Genomic DNA, 21935 nt, shown 5'->3' with positions numbered 1-21935 from the left:
GATCCACAAAGTTGCTTTGGCACAGTAATGCTCAGTGTTGTAGTACCTAGCTTTTAGGTAACTGGTGCTTAATCTGCAGCCCTGTATAATGGGGCCCCTACCCCATTACTGAAGGAGAGAGGGAGCTAGGGAGCATCTGACTGGCTCAAGGCCCCTGGAAGGACTAATAGTTAGGGACCTACTTAACTCCCAGTGACACAAAGCCATTTTCTTGGCTTTGCCCTGGCACAAAGAGCCAATTTCATGGCAGCCCTGCTCATTTTCACTGATTGGCGAAGAGGACCTGCTCGCCAGAGAAGCCCCAGGGATTGGGGGACAAGTGACTGACAGGTCACGGGTAGAAGTGATGGGCCAGGTGACCCAGCGAGGGGGTAGAAGCTGGGACTATGGCTGAGGGTTCAAGAGAGGGGATCTGAACTGCTAGGAGGAAGGAATACAGGCTGCAGGGAGCTGCAAGGAAGCCCCTGCATCACCAGGCAGCAGAGCAAAGTATTTTGACCATATGTTTAGTTTGCTATCATGGTGTGACATTGACCCAGACTGGGGTGGAAACCTTTTGTTTGGAAGCAGCTGCTTGTATTTTCACTGTGTTGAAGTTTGAACCAGAGGACCAGGTTGTGGGTGTAGAGGAAGAGGAGGCCACTGAGAAGGGTGCTGGGGGAGCACTGCTTCAGCTGAGGACTGTAGGGTGTAGCAAAAGAAGCTGAGGGCATAAGCTCAGAGCCTGTTAAGGTGAGAGAGGGGCCCAGAGCCCACAAGGGCAAGGATGGAGCTGGGGCCCAGGAGCACTAGGGTCCTGGGACAGTGGACCTTAGGTGGAGGGGCCCAGCCAGAGTCTAGTGGGCTCATGCCAGGGGGCCGAAGCCCAGACAAGGTTCTAAGACCTGAAGCAAAACCACTGATCTCTAGAGACAGCCTCCCAGCACAGCTTCACAGCATGAAGATGTAGCAGGTAAAACGGGTGGACCCTCTGAGGGGTCAGAGTGGTTGAGGGATGGGGAAGAGCCAGGCCGCCACTAGTGGGGTTGGGAAGATGTGGCCTCTCCCACTCTGGGCCTAGGTATGCTGCACCCTGATCTGGGCTCCCTTTGAAACACATGGGGAAAGGGAGGTGTGATGGCCAGGGCCTTATGAAAGCCAAAACGCTGAGCCATCTCAGCTTCCCAGTAGGAAACACTGTGGACAGGTGCGTGCATCCAAAATCCTCTCCCTCTCTAAGTCTTTAATCCCTAATTCTGCAGACAGGCAGGTTTCCTGCCAATTCAAAATGCACAGCCCTGAACATGTGCCCAGAGGTAGGCACACAAGCCACTTCTTTCAAGCAACAGTAATTCCTTTTAGAGCACATCTGTGAGAGAAAATGGTTCTGCCCTTTCCTTCCTCCCCCTCTCTCCCAGCCCTCTATCAACAGATGAGTAGCCAGTACTTTATCCAAGCATGATGTAATATGAAATATGAATGAATGCTCAGAGTAGAGAGAGGAAACCTATTCCTTCCTAGCAAGTGCCCCAATCCATAGGCTACACAGTTGCACTCACTCTCCTCTCTTGCCCCCTTTCTGTCCCAACATATTTTTTTCATTCAGTGGAATAGCTTCTCACACAGACACTGAACCCTAGACTAGACCTGGCCTGGTAGGCAGGGAACTACTTTGCAAAGTGGGAAATGTTGGTATGGTGTGGGGTTTATAAATCCCCCATCAGGCAGAGAAAGCAAAGTACCTCCAATCACTGAGGTTATTGGATAGAAGAGGTGCAGGGGAAGCTCCACCCCAGGCTCTTAAAAAGAAAGCTGGGCAGTGTGTTTTATGTGGAGCCTGGTTCAGCAGGTGCACTCTCAGTGTGCTACCAGATCAAGTCCCTCAGCTGAGACAGGCAGAGAAACACCTATTTTGTCAAAAATAATGGAGCTCAGGTATGAAATGGGTGCAAAACTGTTGGTGCTGCTTAGCATTTCTGAACATATCCAAAACAGACTTTAGGCACCTGGAGAACTTTCAAACTTGAGACACCTGCAGGGTTAGGCAGCAAGTTGGTAAGGTTTTTTTAAGACCATAGTTTTACATTAAGGCATGTAAATCCCACTTTAGGTGCCTCAGTGCTTCTGTGGATCAGTATCAATATCAGTGATTCTCAGCAGGGTGCCACGAGGCACAAGGAGATAAGTATATAGGCACAAGGTGAGGCTTGGCTCTGTCTAGCCAATCCCCCACTTACACTGCCCAGCTCTTCTGCAAGGAGGTACATACTATAATGTACAGTTCTGGGTTTTTTTTTTACATTAGGTGCCACTCAGTTCACAAAAGTTATGGAGGGGTGCCTCAAGTCCAATGAGGGGTGCCTCAAGTCCAAAAAAAGTTAATAACCACTGGTCTAGATACTCACCAAAGAGAATATGGTTCACATAACTTGTCTCCCTATTTGTGACAAAGAACATACCTAAACACAGTGAAAACTACCAATGCTTTGTAATGGGTGCATGTGGACAGCACAATCTTCTATTCTCAATGACTCTAATCCAGGTAAACCATGCTACTTAGTTTCAAGTCTCTGAAAACATGTAGCATTCTCTTGTGTGTGCTTGATGGCATGGGGCTCAGTATGTGAGAGCACTTTCCCCGTGTTTCTTCTGTGTAAATCAAGATGCTCTAGGTCAGCAAAAGCAATCCTGTTGGCAAAAGGTGGGCAGGGGGTGGAAGCATACAGATACAAGCAGTGTCAGCATCTTTACCTTGCTTGGAAAGAAAAAACTTCTTTTGCTTTTCAGATAGTTTGATAAGTTTCCATATTTGCAATATTCAACAATTACCATCAGAGGCCCTGAGTGAAAGTAAAATGCATTTTCAGTGGTGTAAAGCAAGACCTGAGAAAAGGAGTCTGTTTGGAACAAGGGTCTATCATAACATCACACATTTTGCGGCAGAATGAGTGGCTCAAACCCATACCCCACACATGAAATCCCCTCCCATCCTCTCCTCTCCCCCCCACCCCCAACCAAGTTACTGGGAAGTTTCAGTTCATACTGGAATTGTACAGTCTTAGTCCACATCAAATAAAATGAGGCAGTGTATCCAAAATGAATTACTGCCCATTTATTGGATACTCGGTTGTCTTACTAGCATCTTGTGAGGAGATTTATCAAAGTGTATCTCATGTCTGATCATTCAGAGTCACTGGCCATTTCTGAAGTACCACTGGTTCCTGCCCTTTCTATATTATGCTGATCTCAACTTCAGAAGCAGGGCACAGGGCAAGGACTGTTCTCTTGTAAAGGATGGTCTTCATTACAGCTTCATGTATTAAGACCAAGAGGCACCTGTAAGTTCCTTTAAACCCATGGTGTGGCCACATTTGGAATACTGTGTGCAAGTTTGGTCACCTTATCGCAAAAAGATGTGTTAGCACTGGGAAAGGTACAGAAAAGGGCAAAAATCACAGTCAGAGATATGGAATGCTTCCATAGAAGGAGAGACTTAAACAATTTAGGTTCTTTGTCCTGGAAAAGATGACTGAGGGGGCATATTGTAGAGGTCTATAAATCATGAATGTGGTGGAAAAAGTGAATATGGAACTGTTAATTACCATGTCTGATTACACATAAATCAAGTGTTACCTGATGTAACTATCAGGCAGTGGGCTGAAATGCATAAAAGGAAGTGCTTTCCCCCAACAAAACTCCTAATTCACACATTTAATTTTTTGCCACAGGATTTTGTGGAGGTCAGTAATATAACTGGGTTCAAAATGGGATTGAACAAATCTATGGAGGATGGGTCCCACAGGCATACAAAATGCAACAGGTAGGAATATAGCCTCAAGCTCAGGGCATCTCAAAACTTATGACTGCTGATGACTGGAAAAGCATAACATGGGATGGATCACTGTACATACGGCCTCCTTTTATGTTTTTCCTTTAAAACATCTTCTACTTGTTAGTGTGGAAGACAGGATACTGCACTAGATAAAACTTTGATCTGATTTGATGTGAAAATTCTTATGTCAAAAGGGACATCTCTGTTTCACTACCCCTTTTTGCCAAATAGAGAGAGCTCAAGTATGTACATGTAAAATTAAGCAAAAAGACAATAACTTCACATTGGGATAACATTAAAAAAATGTATGCTCAACTGATTATTGTTCAGAGAACACCTAATCCCATTTTAGTGCAGTGCACCTTCTTTTACCTCCACTTTTTGTGCAAGCTCCAAGAAGGTTTACTATATTTAGATGATGCCCAATATGTATCAGGATTTTCAATTCACTCATCAAAGCTTTGTATTCACTTGCTGTGGCACCTTCTGTGAACACAAAAGAGAGTCCATGTAAGATGATAAACCAGCACTTCATTGAGGGAACTATGGCGGCATCATATATATCATATATATATTTGAAATAATTGTCATTAGTGAGTATACTTCCATGTATTTCTGGGGGGTTTTCTGTCCCTATGTGCCCAGCATCCTTTGAATTGAAGTAAAATCCCTTAAAGACATAATCAATCTTCATTTCCTCCCAACAGATCCTTTTAAATTTAGAACTGAGCAAATTTTTTTATGTCAACAGCCTATAGTTTTGGCCAAAAAAAATTAAAATTTCAAGACCAAATTTAGCTAAATTTAATTGAATTTAAATTTAAATTTGGTTAAAAACCCTGAAAACAAAATGTTTCATTTTGGGTTGAATGAATTCAACTGAAGCAATTTTTTTTCTTTATATGCTATATATTTAATTTTGGTGAGAAAACTGATTTTTTGGGGAGGCAGCTGAGGATTTTTTTCCCCTAGCAGACAGAACAGAGAGCTGTGACTCCAGGCACCTGGTCTCAGTAACAGACTTACTATGTGATCTGGCCCACAACATTAAATTTACTCTGAGGCTTATTTCCCCATTGGTAAAAATGGGGCTCATACTTCACCAGACTATTGTGACATAAGGGGTGCTCCTTATCACACAGAAGTGTTGAGTAGGATATGCATTAATGACTGTGAGGTGCTCAGGTAGTGCTGAGCTTGTCCCCTGCCTAATGGAAAAGCAGTCCTCTGACTGACTTTATCAACCTGAAAATCAAGCCTTCATCACCCTCCTAATGCTAACGCCCTGGAAAATCTTGCTGTTATTTCTTAGACCTCCAAGCACACAAAGTCATACGTTAGCAAATCAATTCTGTTACTAAGGGTTGCTAAGCTAGATGACACATGCTACCCAGAGACTGGGACTAGGTGCAGGGGTGAAAAGGCAGCTGCCCATCTACCTCTTGTCCTGTTTACTACTGCAGGTGCAATGGTCAGGGGAACGTTCTCAAAGTCACACTTGGACAGCACAGCTTAGCTGGGTAGAGGGTGGTTTGCAGTAGTCTGTTGCTGGTTTAGGCCAGCAAAATATTATTATAGCTCTGGGATAGTGAGAAGCAATAAGGAAATTGTGATACCCCAAGCCACCATCCCCCTCAAGAATGCCCCAAGTAGCACACCAGTGGTGCACTGCTCCTTACTAATGCATTTGATTTAGGACTGCTCAACATTCACATAAAACTCTGTGCTGTAAAATATCAGGAAAGCACATACTAAATCGATTAAACATGGCTGACAGAGATCTCAGAAACCAATCATCAATGAGGAATTACCACAGCAAAGGGTGTTTCTAGTGTGGTTCTGCAGGAACCAGTGTTAGACCCAACATACTACAGGCCCATATGACAGGAACCACTAGCTAGAAGCTGAAGGCAGGCATATTTAATTTAGAAGCTAAGGTACTTTTTACCAGTAAGCAATTGAATTCTCAGTCTCTTCAGATTAACACTGAATGGCTTTCTGGAAGATGTGCTTTAGCTACATACAAGTTAATAGGCTCAATATGTAAATAACTGGGAGTAATGTAGTGGCCTGTGATTACAGTAGGTCACAGTAGATGATCTGATTGTTCATCCTGGCTTTTTAGTCTCAAATTTTCCTGTGGATTTACTCTTGGGATACAGTCTAACTCACAAGCCATTCTTCCTTGTGAGTTTTCCCTGCTGATGATGCTAATTAAATCTTTTTCAAAAGTTTTTTTTTCAGCAATCAGGCAATTAAGTCCATAATCAATAAGGTTTCTTCAGCACTTTGACTAGGAACCTTATTTTCACTTTAAGGGTTTGCCACTTCATAGAACAATTTGATCTGAACTTAAACTTGATATCCAAGTTTTGTTTATTTAAAAAATAAACTAGTCCAGGTAACATTTTCTCTCTCAATTCACATCCATAACAAGAGCTAAAAGATAAGCAGTACATCATACATCAAGGCAATCCAGCAGCAGAATACCTTTCAGCATTTTCACAGCAACTATTCTGTATGTGGGTGATTTTTTAATTCCAAAAGCAGCCGCTTGTATCACTTTCCCAAAAGCCCCATGGCCAAGTGATTTTCCTGCAAAGAAAATAAATGGCAGAGAGATGCACATAAAAAAAAAATTAAAAACCCCATAGACAATGCTCTACAAATGTTTCCAAATATATTTTTACAAGATGTTAACACTACAGAGTGCATTCTTTATGGTACCCCAGGGACGCAAGCTAGAATGGGGTAGGAGCATCATCAGTAAAGGGAACCTAAACAGCTACCACTCTTAGCAACAAACATGCATTTACCCCCATCCTTCTGGGATTGTCCTACCCAATTAGGAAGGGGTGTCACCCTAACAGCAAATTCCCTGGGTGGGGTAGAGGAGGCTGAGGCCAGCACTAAGGCTGGCCCCAGCAGCCTTACCTGGGGTCTTGGGGGCTTCCCAGGGCTCTAGTGGCAGTGATCTGGTGCACAGAGCCTGGCTGTCACCAGGATCTCTCCGTGTCATACTGCACACGCATGCTTATCTGAATGTACCCCAAAACAGCAAGCTGTATTATGCCCAAACACCTGTTTGCTATAAACCTGACTGCCATAAACCCACTCTACCTCTACTGGGCCTACCAGGCTGGCTGCCATACTACTGGTGTTGGCTGTGTTTGTCTCCAAAGACAGTGCCCAGGGCTGATGCTGCGGTCATCCCACTCAGTTATGCTACTGGGAGGAGTCTGAGTGTTTTACTACGTCAGCATCAGCAGTAGCAGAAGGGCTGTCACTGCAGCAACTATGAACACCATTAAGAGTAGCAGACCCAGCTAGGAATGGCCAGAGTGGAGTTTGAAGGTAGTTTCTATTTTTCCCAGCCCTCACCAGGCAGGTAGGACTAAAGCAGCCCCCCTTCCCAGAGAGATAATCCGGCAGAATTTCCCCAGGAGAAATCAAAGGCCTCAAGGCTGCTCCTGTTCCCAGGGCTTGTGTGAACTCTAATATTAGCCACCATACTAAGCACTTTGTGTGCTGAGGTGAGATGCCGCACTCCTTGGTGTTACCCATTCTCATGGATTTTATCAGTCATCTCAATATTTTGGTGGGGGTAGTTTTTCTTACAGCTCCAACTGTAACCATAACATGGTCACAGGCAAAACTAGCCTTATAAAAATAATCTTCTAGACCACATGGCAGCAGAGAAAAGTTGTAAAAACATGACTCAAATATACCCTAGAGGTTTAGAAACCAACTAGGAACCCAAACTTGTGCGTGTGTGTGTGTGTAAGCCAAGTCCTTTTTGTGGCTTCTCAAGGTTTTCAAATGCCTAAGTTGTTGGCAATACTGATTTCTTTTCCCCTATCTAACCATCCCAGTGAGATCCTGTTTACTTGTTCCTTCTTCAGTGGCTGAGATATGATGTGAGAAATCCTCTCAGAGAATATTTTCTAAAATCATAATCCCAAGCATTTCACTTCATTTTGTGTTGTTGCTTCAGTTTCACCCAGTAAGTACCCAGTAGAACACATTTTACCAACTTTTCTAGCACTCTTATGGCTGTAGTAAAACAACTGATACTGTGGTGAGGGAAAAAACAACAGCAAGTAAAGCTCCATTCAAAACAAAAGAAAAAAGTCAAAGTATGCAATAGAGGTAAGACTTATTCCTCAAATATGTAAATTGGACAGTATATAATTTGCACAACATCTCTCTCTTTCTTGACCTTCTACCTTAACCAGTAGGATGATGCAAAAATGAACCATTGACTTTGTCAGCAGAACTGTAAATTTACACACACATCCTTCCACAGATTTTGGGAGGTACAGGAAACCAGAGCTATATTCCTGCAGATATTAGAAAGCAGGCAGAAAGAAGGGAGCTGTCTCCATTTTCCAGCCCAGTGCTTCTTGTCATAATGGAGATCACTATGAAAACATAAAGAAATTCTATGGCCACCCTTGTTCAGATGGTGGGAAGAAAAATAGTAAGAAAAATAGGAAGTATAATTTCCCCCAGCATCATAAAATGTTCTGCATTTTTACATTAAAAATACTATCTATGCTGTCTATCAGAACAGCAGTCTGACCAAGAATTTGTCAAACTTGTAGTTTCAACCCCAAGAAGGTTTAGTATTTTTTAAAGATCTCTGTGGGCTTCTCCCCTACAATTTCTATGCTTAGCTGTCAACTTGATTAGATTCTACAGTCCTTGCTTGATGGAAATGATCCATGTATAAGAGAAGCAGTATCAAGATTTAGGTCAGAGCTTTCCTAGTAGGGTAATGTGATACTCTTTGGGTCTTCACAGCGTAGCAACCACTAATTAGCTCATTACAGGTGTCTTGCCCACAGCACTACAACCTCTGTATTCATAGTAAGCTTGACAAACCCATCATTTTATTGGTTCCATCAGTAATTTCCCACACTGGGATAAACAGTTTAGTCACTACTTCATAAAGCTATTATCTCTTAAATCGATCTCAACACTGGAAACACTTCCCTCCTGATTCACCACTTTGATTTACTGAAAATTGCACTAAAATGGATTCTACTTCTCCATTTTTACTTTATTGTTTTGCATCACATTAATTGCTGACACAAAACGGTGTTTTTTTCACTGTGTGAACCCAATTTAATCCCAGATTGGGGGTTTTGACCAATTCTCCTCCCATAAATAATTTCTGTAACAGATGTTTACATAGAAAACATTAGGAAAGTATTAACGGATTCTTAGCTATTTTGTAATATAGTTTGGCAGATGAAAATAAGGAGCTGGTATTGTATACACAGACCACTAGCTGCTCTCACTGAGACCTCTGATGCTGGGAATAGCACAACATTTACATTCAACTCAAGGATTTGGCATTCTCTACTTAACATTCCAGAAACTGGCAGTTTCTTAGCTTAATCCTAAATCCATTAAAGTCCATGGAGAATGACTTCAGTGGTTTTTGGATCAGGCGGTTTCCATCTGCAAACAGTTCAACAAGGTAATTAAGCATGAGCTATTTGTAAATATGTGAGTTGTCTTCATAAAGGCATGCAGGGGCAACCCGTTCTTGTTATATGCTGTTGGCTCCAACTGACTGTGGAGAGGCACAGATACACAGTAACTTTGATGACATGTTCCAGATGTTCTGCATTAAAATCAGAATCATAGAAAATTAGGGTTGCAAGGGACCTCAGGAAGTCAACTAGCCTAATCCACTGCTCAAAACAGGAGCATCCCCAACTAGATAATTCCAGCCAGGGTTTTGTTGAGTCAGGCCTTAAAAACCTCCAAGGATGGAGATTCTACCACCTCTCTAGGTAACCTCCTTCCAGTGTTTCACCACCCTCCTAGTAAGAAAGTTTTTCCTAATATCCAACTTAAACCTCCCTTGCTGCAACTTGTAACCATTGCTCCTTGTTCTGTCATCTATTGCCACTGAGAACAGTCTAGCTCCATCCTCTTTGTAGGCAGGGCCAGATTAACGCATAGGCAAACTAAGCACATACCTAGGGCCTTGAGCTGCGGAGAGGAGGGTTGATCCTTCTCTCCGCAGCAGCGTGAATGGCCCCGTCTGCCTCCCCGTCTGCCTCCCTTCCCTTCTGGGCAGAGCTGCTGCTGCCCCAGGGACTGCACGCCTTCCCCAGCCTCCATCTTGCTTTGGGCACTAGGAAGATTGGGCAGGTGCAGGGGGAGGCTGCAGCTGGGTGGGAGCACAGAGCCCATGCTCAGGGGAGCAGTGAGAGTGCGGAGCCTGGGTGGGCAGGGTGAGGATGTAAGGGAGGTTGTGGGGTGTGGGGATCCTTCACACACTCCTGCCCCATGGTGCACAGCCCTTGCTGTCAGCAGCAGCAGCCCTCTGGGCACTCATGGCCTGCACAGGCCCAGGCACACAGCTCCAGCCAGCACTGCACAGTGGGAGTGAGGAGCCACCTCTTGCGCTGGGCTCTGCTCAGCATAACTGCAACTCCGCACTACTAGGGAAAGCACGGAGCTGGCTGCCTTCCCTGCCCCCTGCCGTGAAGGTTGGGGGAAGCAGAGGGAGGGGAAGGCAGCCAGCTGCAGCCTGCACTGCTTCTGCCCCAGAACTGCACATGGGCTGCACGGAGCCCAGCGTGAGAGGTTCAGTTCATGATTTTTCTGTGGACTGAGGTGAGACTGACTGGTCTGTAGTTCCCTGGATTCTTGTTCTTCCCTTTCTTAAAGATGGGCACTATATTTGCTCTTTTCCAGTTGTCTGGGACATCCCCTGATCACCATGAGTTTTCAAAGGTAATAGTCAGCAACTCTGCAATCTCATCAGCCATCTCCCTCAGCACCATCAGATGTATCCCACCTGGCCCCATGGTCTTGTACACATCCAGCTTTTCTAAGTAGTCCCTAGCTTGTTCTTTCACCACTGAGCACTGTGCTGCCCAGTGCAGTAGTCTGGGAGCTGAGCTTGCCTGTGAAGACTGAGGTAAAAAAGGCATCGAGTACTTCAGCCTTTTCCTCATCATCCATCACTAGGCTGCCCCCCATTCAGTAAGGGATGCACACTTTTCCTGACCTTCCTCTTGTTGCCAACACACTTGTAGAAACCCTTCTTGTTACCCTTCACTTCCCTTGCTGGCTACACCTCCAGTTGTGCTTTGGTCTTCCTGATTTCATCCCTGCATGGTCTGGAATGATTTATGAGTAGCTATGCCTATACTTTAGTATGGGTGTTTCCCATGCTTCTGGGCTTTGATGATTGCCACAAGGGTCTGGGAAGGATTTTTTTTTTTGCCTTCTGCTGCTACATGTTAGAGTTGGGGTTTTTTTTGCTTTTCAAGCCTTCCTCAGACTCTTTGGGTGTTGGCTGCAGCCAAGGCTGGGGACGGTGACTAGGATGTGCCAAAGCTCCTGCTGGGACTTAAACCCAGAGATTCCTGGCTAGAGCGTCTCACCCCTCCACACAGGGGCAGACCGATCGCTGTATCTGTGGTCAGGAAAATACTTACCACACCGTCAGATTAGTATGAACTGTAGGGGTCTTTGCCTTCCTCTGTAGTGGGGGGCATGCCTCTCCTCCTCAGATCTCTTGAATGTACATTAACTACCTTAGGGCAGCAGGACTTTGGCTGCCATGATTCCCCTGCTTTACCTGTGGTAGGTAAGGATGTTAAGTCTTGTGGTTGTGTCAGGGTTGACTGTGTAGCGTTGCTAAGAGGTAAGATGGTTTGGATAGAGATGATCCTGCCTCAGGCAGAGAGTTGGATTAGATGACCCCTTCAAACCTTACTTTATAATTCTCTATCGGTAGGGCTGTTCAATAGCAGGGCAGCTGGGGGCCACATAAGGCACAGGCTGTAGATCTGGGGGCTGCAGACTTGGGGGTCAGAAGCCATGCAGGCTCCGTGCCATGCTCATAGCCAGCCCTGCTCAATTCCTGTTGCAGAGCCAGCCTTACTTACCCCCTCCCAGCTAGGTGGGACTCCCCTGCAGCACAGGCAGTATAGACATCCCTGTTTCCTCTTCAGCCATGTGTATGTGTAGCAAGCAGCCTAGCCCCTTGGTATATGCACAGCATGGGCAGGGCACTCCAGGTCTCTCCTGCTATGCTACCCTGCCCCTAGGAGAAGGGCAGGAAGCAGAACCTGGAGGAGGGAGGGGGAGTTCAAAGAATACAGTCACCAGAGCAGGAGCAACTGGGGAGAGTGGTGTCCAGGCCAAAACCCACAGGCTGCATGCTAACTCTTTGGAAGACTCATGTGGCCTGTGGGCTGCCAGTTGGTCAGCCCTGTATTACAACATTAGCAGCTTAATAGTTATCGTCACAAGTGAAGAGTTATGTACATGCTTACTAAATGCTTAGGATAATAACTAAGACCTGTTTCATAACACTGGAATTTTACTATCCAGTTTTGGAGCTAGGTTTTAGTTCTGTTTACACTAATTTAAGGTGGAAGTAATTCTGCTGACTTTAGTGGAATAATATGCATTTTTTCTGTTAGTGTCTGTAGCCATATTCGATGACAAGGATGTCCTCCCCTCCACTATATGGTTGTTGCATCAGTTGCACCAATGATAAGAAATAATGTCTGAAGAAAAGGCAGCTGAAATACAGTGTGATTGTTCTTACATCGGTTATACTAAATAAGCATGTGGAAGAAAAAAAACACTGATGAAAAAAACAGGCACATCTGATGTTGGAAGGATCAGTGTTTGTAAGTAGTACATCAAAAGGAACCCAGACAAGAAGATTTCATGTTTGAGAGACTATTATTCCATGAGGCTGCCAAGGTCACTGAAAGAGTGGGTTAGCTGCCACATGAATGCGACCTGTACAGACCTAATCTAACAGACCGTGCATACTTTGCGTTTTACAAATCTGGTTCTCATTCACTGTCAACATTCTTTACTTGTTTACACCAGTTCTTTCACTATAACTAATTCTCTGGTTCCTTCCTTCCTCACCTCTAGACCTTTAAAGGCTAAACCTGCTTGGGTCAAACTTCCTTGGTGTTTCAGTTCCATGTCTGCTGGCTTCTTTCCATGCAGCTTACACAAAACCATAAAGCATAGACAGGAAGTATATTGTTTGCCTATTGTGATCTTGGTCCACTAATGCAATAACATTGCTTCAAAGTAAAGAGACTTCAGTTAGATTTCTGGCTTCAACATTCACCAAATTATGTAAGATTATTAAAATGGCTACCAATATACTGTATTTGGGATGTATTCATACTGGTCTCTCTGCAAAAATATACCTTTACTTTCACTTATATCCCAGTTCATAAGAAATACAAAGCAGCACAATTTGCTATATTTTATTCTTCACATCTAGTTTCTAAATAGTCATGTGGAAAGCCACTAGTTGTAGAACTTAATTCATTTAAGTCATAACATTTTTATACGGAGTAGCTCACTAACACCCTCATGTACATCTGCCGTACAGATCTAAAATTCATTATTTAATTACCTATCTCCAGCCTGTAATTAAAACCACATCTAATTCAATAATTGCGAAGCCAATGTTAATATTATACTAAGCGTATTACCTAGTTTTAGCCTTTCTCTTGCAAATTCCCATTTGCTGGCATCATAAGGAAGAACTTCACATTGCTCATCTAAGGGGACTTCCTCAGGATCCATTATGATTGACAGGTAATTGGTCTTTATGTCCAAAGAATAAGGCTAGGAAATTAAAAAAAAATTCAGTCACCACAAAGCAGACAACAATCCTGAATAACATCTGGTTTTGGTCAAAGGAAGGAAAATGAATTAAATCTGACTGGTGAATACAAAGCACCTCTCCCCATAAAGCTGTGTGTTTCACACTCCAACATACAATCTCCTAGGGATTCTTTTAGTTCAATTCAACACTGACACTTTTTTTTTAAGAGCAATCTTCCCTCCACCTTTTCTCCTATGTGGCATAGTCGGTTTCTCCCATGAACCATATGAATTCTCACTCTAGTAATTGTCATACAATACAGACTCTTTCTGTACTTTCACAAAGAAATATTTTCAGAAAATAATTAACCACCATCACTAAAAATAGCTCTGTTTCATGATTGTGCAAAAAAATACTGGTCTATGCAATAGATGGAGTTCAACTGTCAATGTTTCTTACATGCATCCAGGAGAAAGGTCAATTGTGGTTTGAGGGTTGTGCAGGACTCAGACTCAGTCTGCAAGACACTGAACATGACACTTTGGGGTATGCCTTTTCCAATTCAGCAATGCTGATTTTTTAGTTGTCATTTCTGATTAATATTGGAATTATTGTGGTACAAGGAGATGAATAAAACACCAAATTTAGAAGGATTATTTCATGTGTTTGTGAAGTTTTTACCTAGAACACTATTCTCCACAATACAAATTTCCATCTCATATGTGAAAAATTGAGAACTATGAGCTCCATCTAAAGGCTTTAACCTGTACACCAGTTTACATTTTGAAATTTAGTTTCTTTCCAATGAGCATGCAGAACTGTCATCTTAATTTGACTAGGCCTCTTCCTTGTTATAGGAATTATCACAGGAAGTGTCTGAATCTCTCTAAAATATGAAAATGGTTATGTTTATATACAGACTAGATTCTTGGCCATTAGCTCAAAGTTGTCCAAATTTCACTGAAATGAGTATCTGTTGCCATTTCACATTGCTTTTCCTTGAGCCTGGCCAACACCATATGCACACACATGGCACACTCATCTACTTATTCCCAGTTCCTACAGAGAGTGTCCCCTGGCTTTTGGCACTTCTCCTTATAAACATTTTCATGGAACTGCATGAAAGGGAACTGGAGACCAGTGACAGAGTGGTTAGTAGCTCTTGCTGGCTGCTCCAGGCTGGTGCTGAACGCTGGCCCACTACCTCCAGCTGTGAATGAGCACTTGGTCATTCAGGCTGGGGAATTCAAGGTGGCTGGATGTGCTGTTAGATGGATCACCTCCATGTGACTTGCTTGAAAAGAAGAGCAACCACACTTAACATAGGGCTGCTTTATGGAATAAGGTGTAGAGGTTGAAAATGACAGGTGGCTCTTGCATTTACAAAGCTGCCCACAGAAAAAGGCTGGGCATTCCCTTGAGGCCATGGTTGCCTTCAGGTGGCAGAAAGGTAGCAAGCTTGCCTCCATACTGCCAGTTCCTCCCACCCACAGAGGTGATATGGATAGGGAGGTACTGAACGTGTGATGCTCCAACCAATCCTCACCTTGTAGATAAGTTCTTCTTGGACAATTTCAGCTGGCATACTTTTGAGCAACAGTTAGGCTGTTGTGCTGTGATCCATTTCATGATATCAGTTCCAGCACTGGGGAACTACAATTTAGTGCCATTATTTATGAATTGTTCTATCCTTAATGGCAAGTGGAATAATTGGTACCTATCAAATGTATAGTTTCTCTATACTTATTTGGATACAATTATATTAAGCTTCCATTCTCCTCTTCCCTTTCTTTAGTTTTAAATGTGTCCGGTTTTCTCAACCTTTATGCATGTTTGGAGATCAGGGACAAGACAGAGATTATATACTGAAGTGCAGTTACTGAAACAGTGCATTTATAATGCAACATATACTTGAACATTACTCAAGAAAGAGAATCTCGTGGGCTGGGCTGAAGATATTAAGTTTTTATAAACTATTTGTAAAGAATGTGAGCCTGATTTTCAATTATGCTCCAGCTGCTTTTAATATTCTGGCGGTGTGAAGGGGGTCTTAAACTGAGCACAAATTACATTTACTTTCAAACTGCCAGTGCTGCCAAATGCAGCTTTTCTGTATTGAGGTTGTTTCTGTAATTAAACCTATTCCTGTACAGAAAGGGAATATGCTATGCTAAGTACATGGTGCATGTACACCACTGTAACTGTGTCCATGCTATGCATTGTACTGTTTCAGTACATTCATATTGTCTCTAGCTGACACAGTTATGCTTGTGTGAAACCTTTGAGGACTAGGCCTGCCAGGCTTGGGTTTCCCACTTTGATGAATTTTCATGATTTTTCATATGCTTATTCCCAGTTCCTCCAAGTATTCGAGTGCCTACTTTCTATTGATTTCATAGGACATTAATGATTCCAAAGAATCATAGAATCATAGAATCAATGGGCAGGAAGGAGCACTGGGGGTGGCAGGGGTCATAAGACCCCAGCCAGGTGCCTGTCCAGTCTCCTCCTGAAGATCCCCAGGGAAGGTGAGAGCACCACCTCTTTGGGAAGCCTATTCCAGGCTCTGGCCACCCTTACAGTGAAGTAGTTCTTCCTAATATCCAACCTAAACCTATCCTCCCTCAGCCTGTGGCCATTGCTCCTGGTGGCTCCAAGGGTGGCCCTAGTGAACAGACTTTCCCCGAGTCCCTACTGGTGGCCCCTGATAAGGCTGTAGGCAGCCACAAGATCCCCCCTCAGTCTCCTCTTGCGGAGACTGAAGAGATTCAGGTCACTCAGCCTCTCCTCATAGGGCTGGCCATGGAGGCCCCCAGACATACGAGTGGCCTCCTCTGGACCCTCTCCATGTTCTCCACGTTCCTCTTGAAGTGCGGTGCCCAGAACTGGACACAGTACTCCAGCTGCGGCCTGACCAGTGCCGCATAGAGGGGGAGAAAGGGAGTTAAGCACCTAAATACTGTGAAGAAGCTGAACTTTAGGCCCTGCCCTTGCCCTTGCCCTTGCCCTTGCCCTTGCCCTTGCCCTTGCCCTTGCCCTTGCCCTTGCCCTTGTCCTCGCCCTTGCCCTTGCCCTGCATAGTTTTTTTTATCTGGGCCTAGCACTGATTGTGATTCTGCAGTGATATTTGGTTAGCATTATACCATAGGCAACTGGTAGGGAGGACATGGAGAGGCATGTGCCCCCCATGAAATTGGCCACCACTGCTGGCTTCTGCAGGCAGTTGCCACTTGCCACCCTTCCCCCACTCCCACTGCTGCCACCAGCTTCTGTGGGTGGTCGCCACTCACCACCCTGCCACCACTGCCAACTTCTGCAGATAGTCACCACTCACCACCCTACCGTTGCTACCACTGCTGACTTCTGCGGCCAGTTGCCCCTCACCGCCCCCACTGCCAATGCTGGCTTCTGTGGGTGGTCATGACTCACCACCACTGCCACCCACAAACTGTGCCCCCCAGTCTCAGGAGGCACCAGTAACCCATGTATTACATCCCCCTTTGCACTAGTATAGCTGACTATACACAGAGCAAGGCAAGGCTGAGTCAGACTCTTATTTTCAGTTCTGGTGAATCTCATTTGAAATGAGAGAGAATTTTCTAGCTATAGCAAAAGCCAGTCAGTCAATGGGGCCATGGAGAAGCTCAGTGATTGTGCCTCTGTTCTTACCCTCTTGAGTTTGCGTATGAAGAGCGTCAGTAGGAGCCAGAAGAGTGTAGCAGCCACACAGGTACAGGTCAGAGTTATTAGTTCCAGATTTGATCTCTCAGATGTTCCTGGAAACATTATGCAATTAACGTGTTATAAAACTACAAAACAGAGTGTGCTTTTATTTGGAATGTAAAAGGTAGTTAAGAAAATTATCAAGAAAGACCAGCTTCTTTTCCAGGGATGTTAACTGTTAGGACTGACTCTTAGACCCTACTGAGATTTATCTACTTGATAAATCTATTGTAATGGATCCACAAAGAAATAAGACTCCAAGACTCTTGCTAGTGGCTCTCTAAATTAGAGCTGAATCCTTCATCAAGTCTGAGGATCTGCATGGTAAGAAGGCTGCCCACCTTCCTTTGTGGTTGAAGAGGCAGCTGTGAGCATATTTCTCTTTAAAGAATCTGGCAGCTATGCTCTATATTCCCCTTGCACAGATGAAGGTTTAGCAACACCTCCCCAGCTATGATCAGCCTTTGCCCTCTACTAGTTCCCTGCACCCCAAGTAACTCCCCTGATGTCAATGGAACAAAGGCAGGACTCCCCTCTGTGCCTCTGGAAATGGTTCCCCTTTTCTGCCATTGACAGCTTGCAGGATCATGCCTGGAGTGACCTTGGGAGAACTGATCAAAGTCAATGAAGGAATTAAAAATAATAAGATAAAAAAACCCAAAAGTAGAGCAACAAGAAAACATTAAAATAGCAAATCTGGAAAAATCAGTTTTCACTAATGGCTTTAAAAAAATTCAGAAATCATTTTCTCTTCAAACTGCCCCTTTAAGACTCATAACACATCTTCAGTGCAGAATGTTTTATGAGCATTGTGCTTATATCAAAATACTACATGTTTGTCCTTACTGACAGCAAATGCAAAAACCAGCTCTGTCTCATATTATGGTACATTCCACATTCAGACATCAGAGAAAGAGAGAGGGGACACGGGACCATATTCCAAACACAATGTTGTACTTGTTTTGTTGACTACACTTACAGCAGTTTCAAAGCCCAGAAAGCTGAACATCATTCCTGACAGAGGAAAGAGGACAGACTGATGTCTTACTGCTGGGAATACTGAATAATCAAGAAGTATACAAGTCTACAGAGCTTTGTTCTCACTTTGAATTGCTTTCCGAAGCTATGGCTTGATTAACACCTAGTCTGCTATGCAGGGATTTTAAAGCTGATAATTTCTGTTTATGTCTAATATTTAAGATACCTCAGGCATGTCCATATTCAAGCTATGAAAGTAACTTTTAGCCAAGTAAAAAATATTACTAGAATTAAAATTCAGGTTCAAGCATTAATCTTCCAAACTTTGGGATATGATTAATCTGTCATAAGCGTGAGTACTTAAAAAAAAACTTTTTAAAAATATGGTACAAATTATACTTCCCTTTATAATTTTAGTATGACAAATATGCTTAATGCAGCTTGATGTTTTCCAGCAGAATTCATGACCTAATTCAGGCTTTATGTCTACACTTGTCTTGTAAGCATGTTTCAGTGTTGGTACACATTGCAAATAATAGTTTCTAGCATTTGATTCAGCAGCACCTAGAGGCAAGACAAGTGTAAATCATTTGCAACCATTTGCCATCAGCAGTCCATATGGCAAGAGCAACAGCACCTACACAATAAAACACAGCCAGCTCTAAGGGGGAATTTAGCAGCATTTTAATAGCTATGTTGTTCCATGCAATAGCTAAAGGGAAAAATATATATACTGTGATTTAAATGACAAGGGAAATATAGATGATAGATATAGATATAGAACTTATCTGAGATGGGATTTAGCAGGTTTTATCAAATTTCAGCGCGATTGCCTTGTGGTTACAGTAGCAGAGCACTTCAGGCTTCTTGCTACAGCTCCAGAGAATTGCATTCAAACCTTATAAAAGCTGTCCTCAGTGAACTAAGCCAGAATCAGGTAACTGGATGTTTCATTTGGAGGGTCAAAGGTGGCTAGACATAAAGGTTACATAGGCAATGGACCAAGCCAAATGGAACATAAAAGCCTGGTCGACATTGACTGTCATGAATAGTGCCACAGCCTCAGTCATGACTACAAAACTTCAGGACTCTACTTCATTTCATTTCTCATTTGAAAGGCAGCACATCCTGCGCAGCAAAGCACAGTTCAGTACAAGTCATAACAAGGTAACTTCCTCCACTACTTCTTACGCCTTCTGGGGTTTGCCATAGGATCTAGGTAAGTAGAGCTGGAAGGGACCTTATGAGGTCATCTAGTATCGACTGCTACTCAAGGCAGGATTATTCCTGACTAAATCATCCCAGCCAAGCACCTGTCTAACCTGGTCTTGAAAATGTCTAGTGACAGAGATTCTGTAACTTTTCTAAGTAGCCTCTCGCAATATCTAACCACCTTCACAGTCAAAAAGTTCTACCTAATCTCCAACCTAAATTTCTTCTGCTGCAGTTTGAGGCCATTGTTCTTGCTCCTGTCCCCTGCAGCCATGGAGAAGAGCTCATCTCTAAGCCTAATTCTTTCCTCAGAAGTGGTGTTTCCCAGCTCTCTAATAATTTTTGTCACTGAATTCTTTCCAATCTGTCCACATCTTTCTTGAAGCGTGGGGCCCAAAACTGGATACAGTACCCCAAGTGAGGCTTCACCAATGCCAAATAGAGTGGGAGAATCACTTCCCTGGATTTGCAAGTGACTCTCCTGTTAATACAACACAGAAAGGGTTGGCTTTTTTTGCAACAAAAGCACACTGTTTATTCGTGTTCAGTCCATGGTCCACTCTAACCCCCAACTCCATCTCTGCTGTACCACAGCCTAACAAATAATTCCCTAGTGCTTTTGTCTATATATGCATTTGATCTGGGAGCCTTTGATGACTACTCACTGACCATGATAATCCAACCAGTTATGTATCCACCTCACAGTACTGTCATCTACTCTGTATTTTCTTATCTTATCAATAAGCATGCCATGGGAGACAGTGTCAAAGGCTCACTAAAGTCAACATATGTCACATCCATGCTCTCCACAACTCATCATAGAAGGAAACCAAGTTAGCCAGACATGACTTGTCCTTGATAAATTCATGTTTATTCCCAATTACCTTGTTTTCCTCTAATGACGTCACCACAGCTTCCTTAAGGATCTGCTCCATGATCATTTCAGGTATCAAAGTCTGGCTGACTGGATTGTAATAGCCCAGGTCCTCCTTCTTTCCCTTCTTAAAGATGTCACTATATTTGCCCTTTTCCAATTGTCTGGGACCTTTACAAGTTCTCAAAGGGGATAGCCAATGGCAGTGAAATTACCTCAGCTAATTTCTTCAGTACCCTAGGGCGCATCCCACCTGGCTCTGCCACATTGAAAATATCTAGCTTCTCTAAGCAATCCCTAACCTGTCTTTCCATTACTCTAGGATGTTTGTCTCCTTCCCTATTTTTCCTGTCAACCACACTCATCATCCGGTAACTAACTGACTTAATTTGTGATGACTAAAGTAAAAAAGCATTAAATACTTCGGCCTCTGCATTGTCTGTAACTTCTGCATTCAGTAATGAGCCTACACTGTTTTACAGCCTATCATCCATGTACTGATATGATTCATTCCTTCTTGGCTTGTGTGCTCTGATGAGATAGCAGCCCATGACACGGTGGTGGCCACAGTCTTGATGACCTCCTATACCATCATATTTCTTATTTGTTTCACAGCCATTAAATAATGCTAAAATCTACTTTGACCAAGGACTTGATTCAGCTTCTACTGAATCTAGTGGAAACACTGCTATTGATTTCAATGAATGCTGAACATGGGATTCTAGGGCTCCAGTTACCTTAATGCTATAAAAATGTTTCATTAAGTAACAGACTGCTCTTCTCTTTGTTTATTTGTTTGAGCCAGCTGCATAAAATCCAGTGCAATGAATAGATTTCCTCTGTCATATCAATGAAGATTTTACACACAGCTCTCCAGAGGCAACTTTGAAATTTTAAGAAAGGTTGTTTACTTAAATGGGCCATGAGCCTCTGTTTAAGCAGGAGTGCTCCATAAAACCAATTCATTCTTTTACACTTATCCCTGAATAATGGTTCTACTGTTTCAACTAGATACTGCTGAGCGTTGCCACTCAGAAGTTTACATGGCACCTACAATGCAGAACTCCAGCAAGAAGGCTTTCTTGAAAAGTTTTGAGTTAAGATCTGAGCAGTCTGACATGACTGAACAGACCCAGTACTATGAGTTATAGCTAGCTGCTTGCATAATACCTGTGCAGCCCCCCTGCTTCATTTAAGAGAATAATTTTTTTCTATTTGAAGGTGCAAATGTTGCCTTACTTAGGAAGTACTTTGTTATTTATTCATTCTATTTCTATTTGGTTCCCTTTTCAGTTCCTAAACTGAAGGCGAATTGATGGCTTGTACTGACATATTTATGAATACAGCCCTTCCACAGACTGTCCTACATGTGTGACTTCCAAACAAAACAAGGACTGTGATTATTTAAAAAAGCCACTTGTATTCCACAGTCCATTCATCCCTTTCTGATACAAAAATAACACATTGTTTTATCTATCAGTATAAGAACTTTTCAAAGGAAATAAAAAGAGCAGACAGTTTCCTTCCTGACTAATTTACAAACCACTTTTCCAATTTGTTAAACATAGCCATGGACATGAGACTTTGGTCTGGATGTCTTTGATATGCTCTACTGTCCTTGTTGAGTGACTGCATGCAAACAGAAAGTTCTGTTATTTTTTCTGTCATCAGCAGAAATCACGAATTTTCAAGGAAGATGAGAATGCAGCAAGGCT

General features: G+C 43.2%; 1 protein-coding gene across 2 annotated transcripts in view; it reads right to left on the bottom strand.

Moving 5' to 3' along the window:
• Positions 1–21935, bottom strand: part of FLT1 (fms related receptor tyrosine kinase 1) — a 155907-nt gene that overhangs the window by 21403 nt on the left and 112569 nt on the right. Inside the window, exons 16-20 of one of the 2 annotated variants that reach the window (XM_090028283.1) lie at positions 17103–17209; positions 13318–13453; positions 6302–6406; positions 4184–4297; positions 2731–2819 (exon numbers count right to left, since the gene is read on the bottom strand). In XM_090028283.1, coding sequence (XP_089884409.1) covers positions 2731–2819; positions 4184–4297; positions 6302–6406; positions 13318–13453; positions 17103–17209 — 551 coding nt within the window. The remainder of the gene's footprint in view (positions 1–2730; positions 2820–4183; positions 4298–6301; positions 6407–13317; positions 13454–17102; positions 17210–21935) is intronic. The other variant, XM_090028293.1, reaches the window with a different exon arrangement.

The sequence above is a fragment of the Crocodylus siamensis genome, chromosome 1 (assembly GCF_052110815.1).
Source record: "Crocodylus siamensis isolate JL-2025a chromosome 1, ASM5211081v1, whole genome shotgun sequence".
In the NCBI taxonomy this organism is placed as follows: domain Eukaryota; kingdom Metazoa; phylum Chordata; order Crocodylia; family Crocodylidae; genus Crocodylus; species Crocodylus siamensis.
Note: the sequence above shows the minus strand (reverse complement) of the source record. Positions and strands in the feature narration are given on the sequence as shown.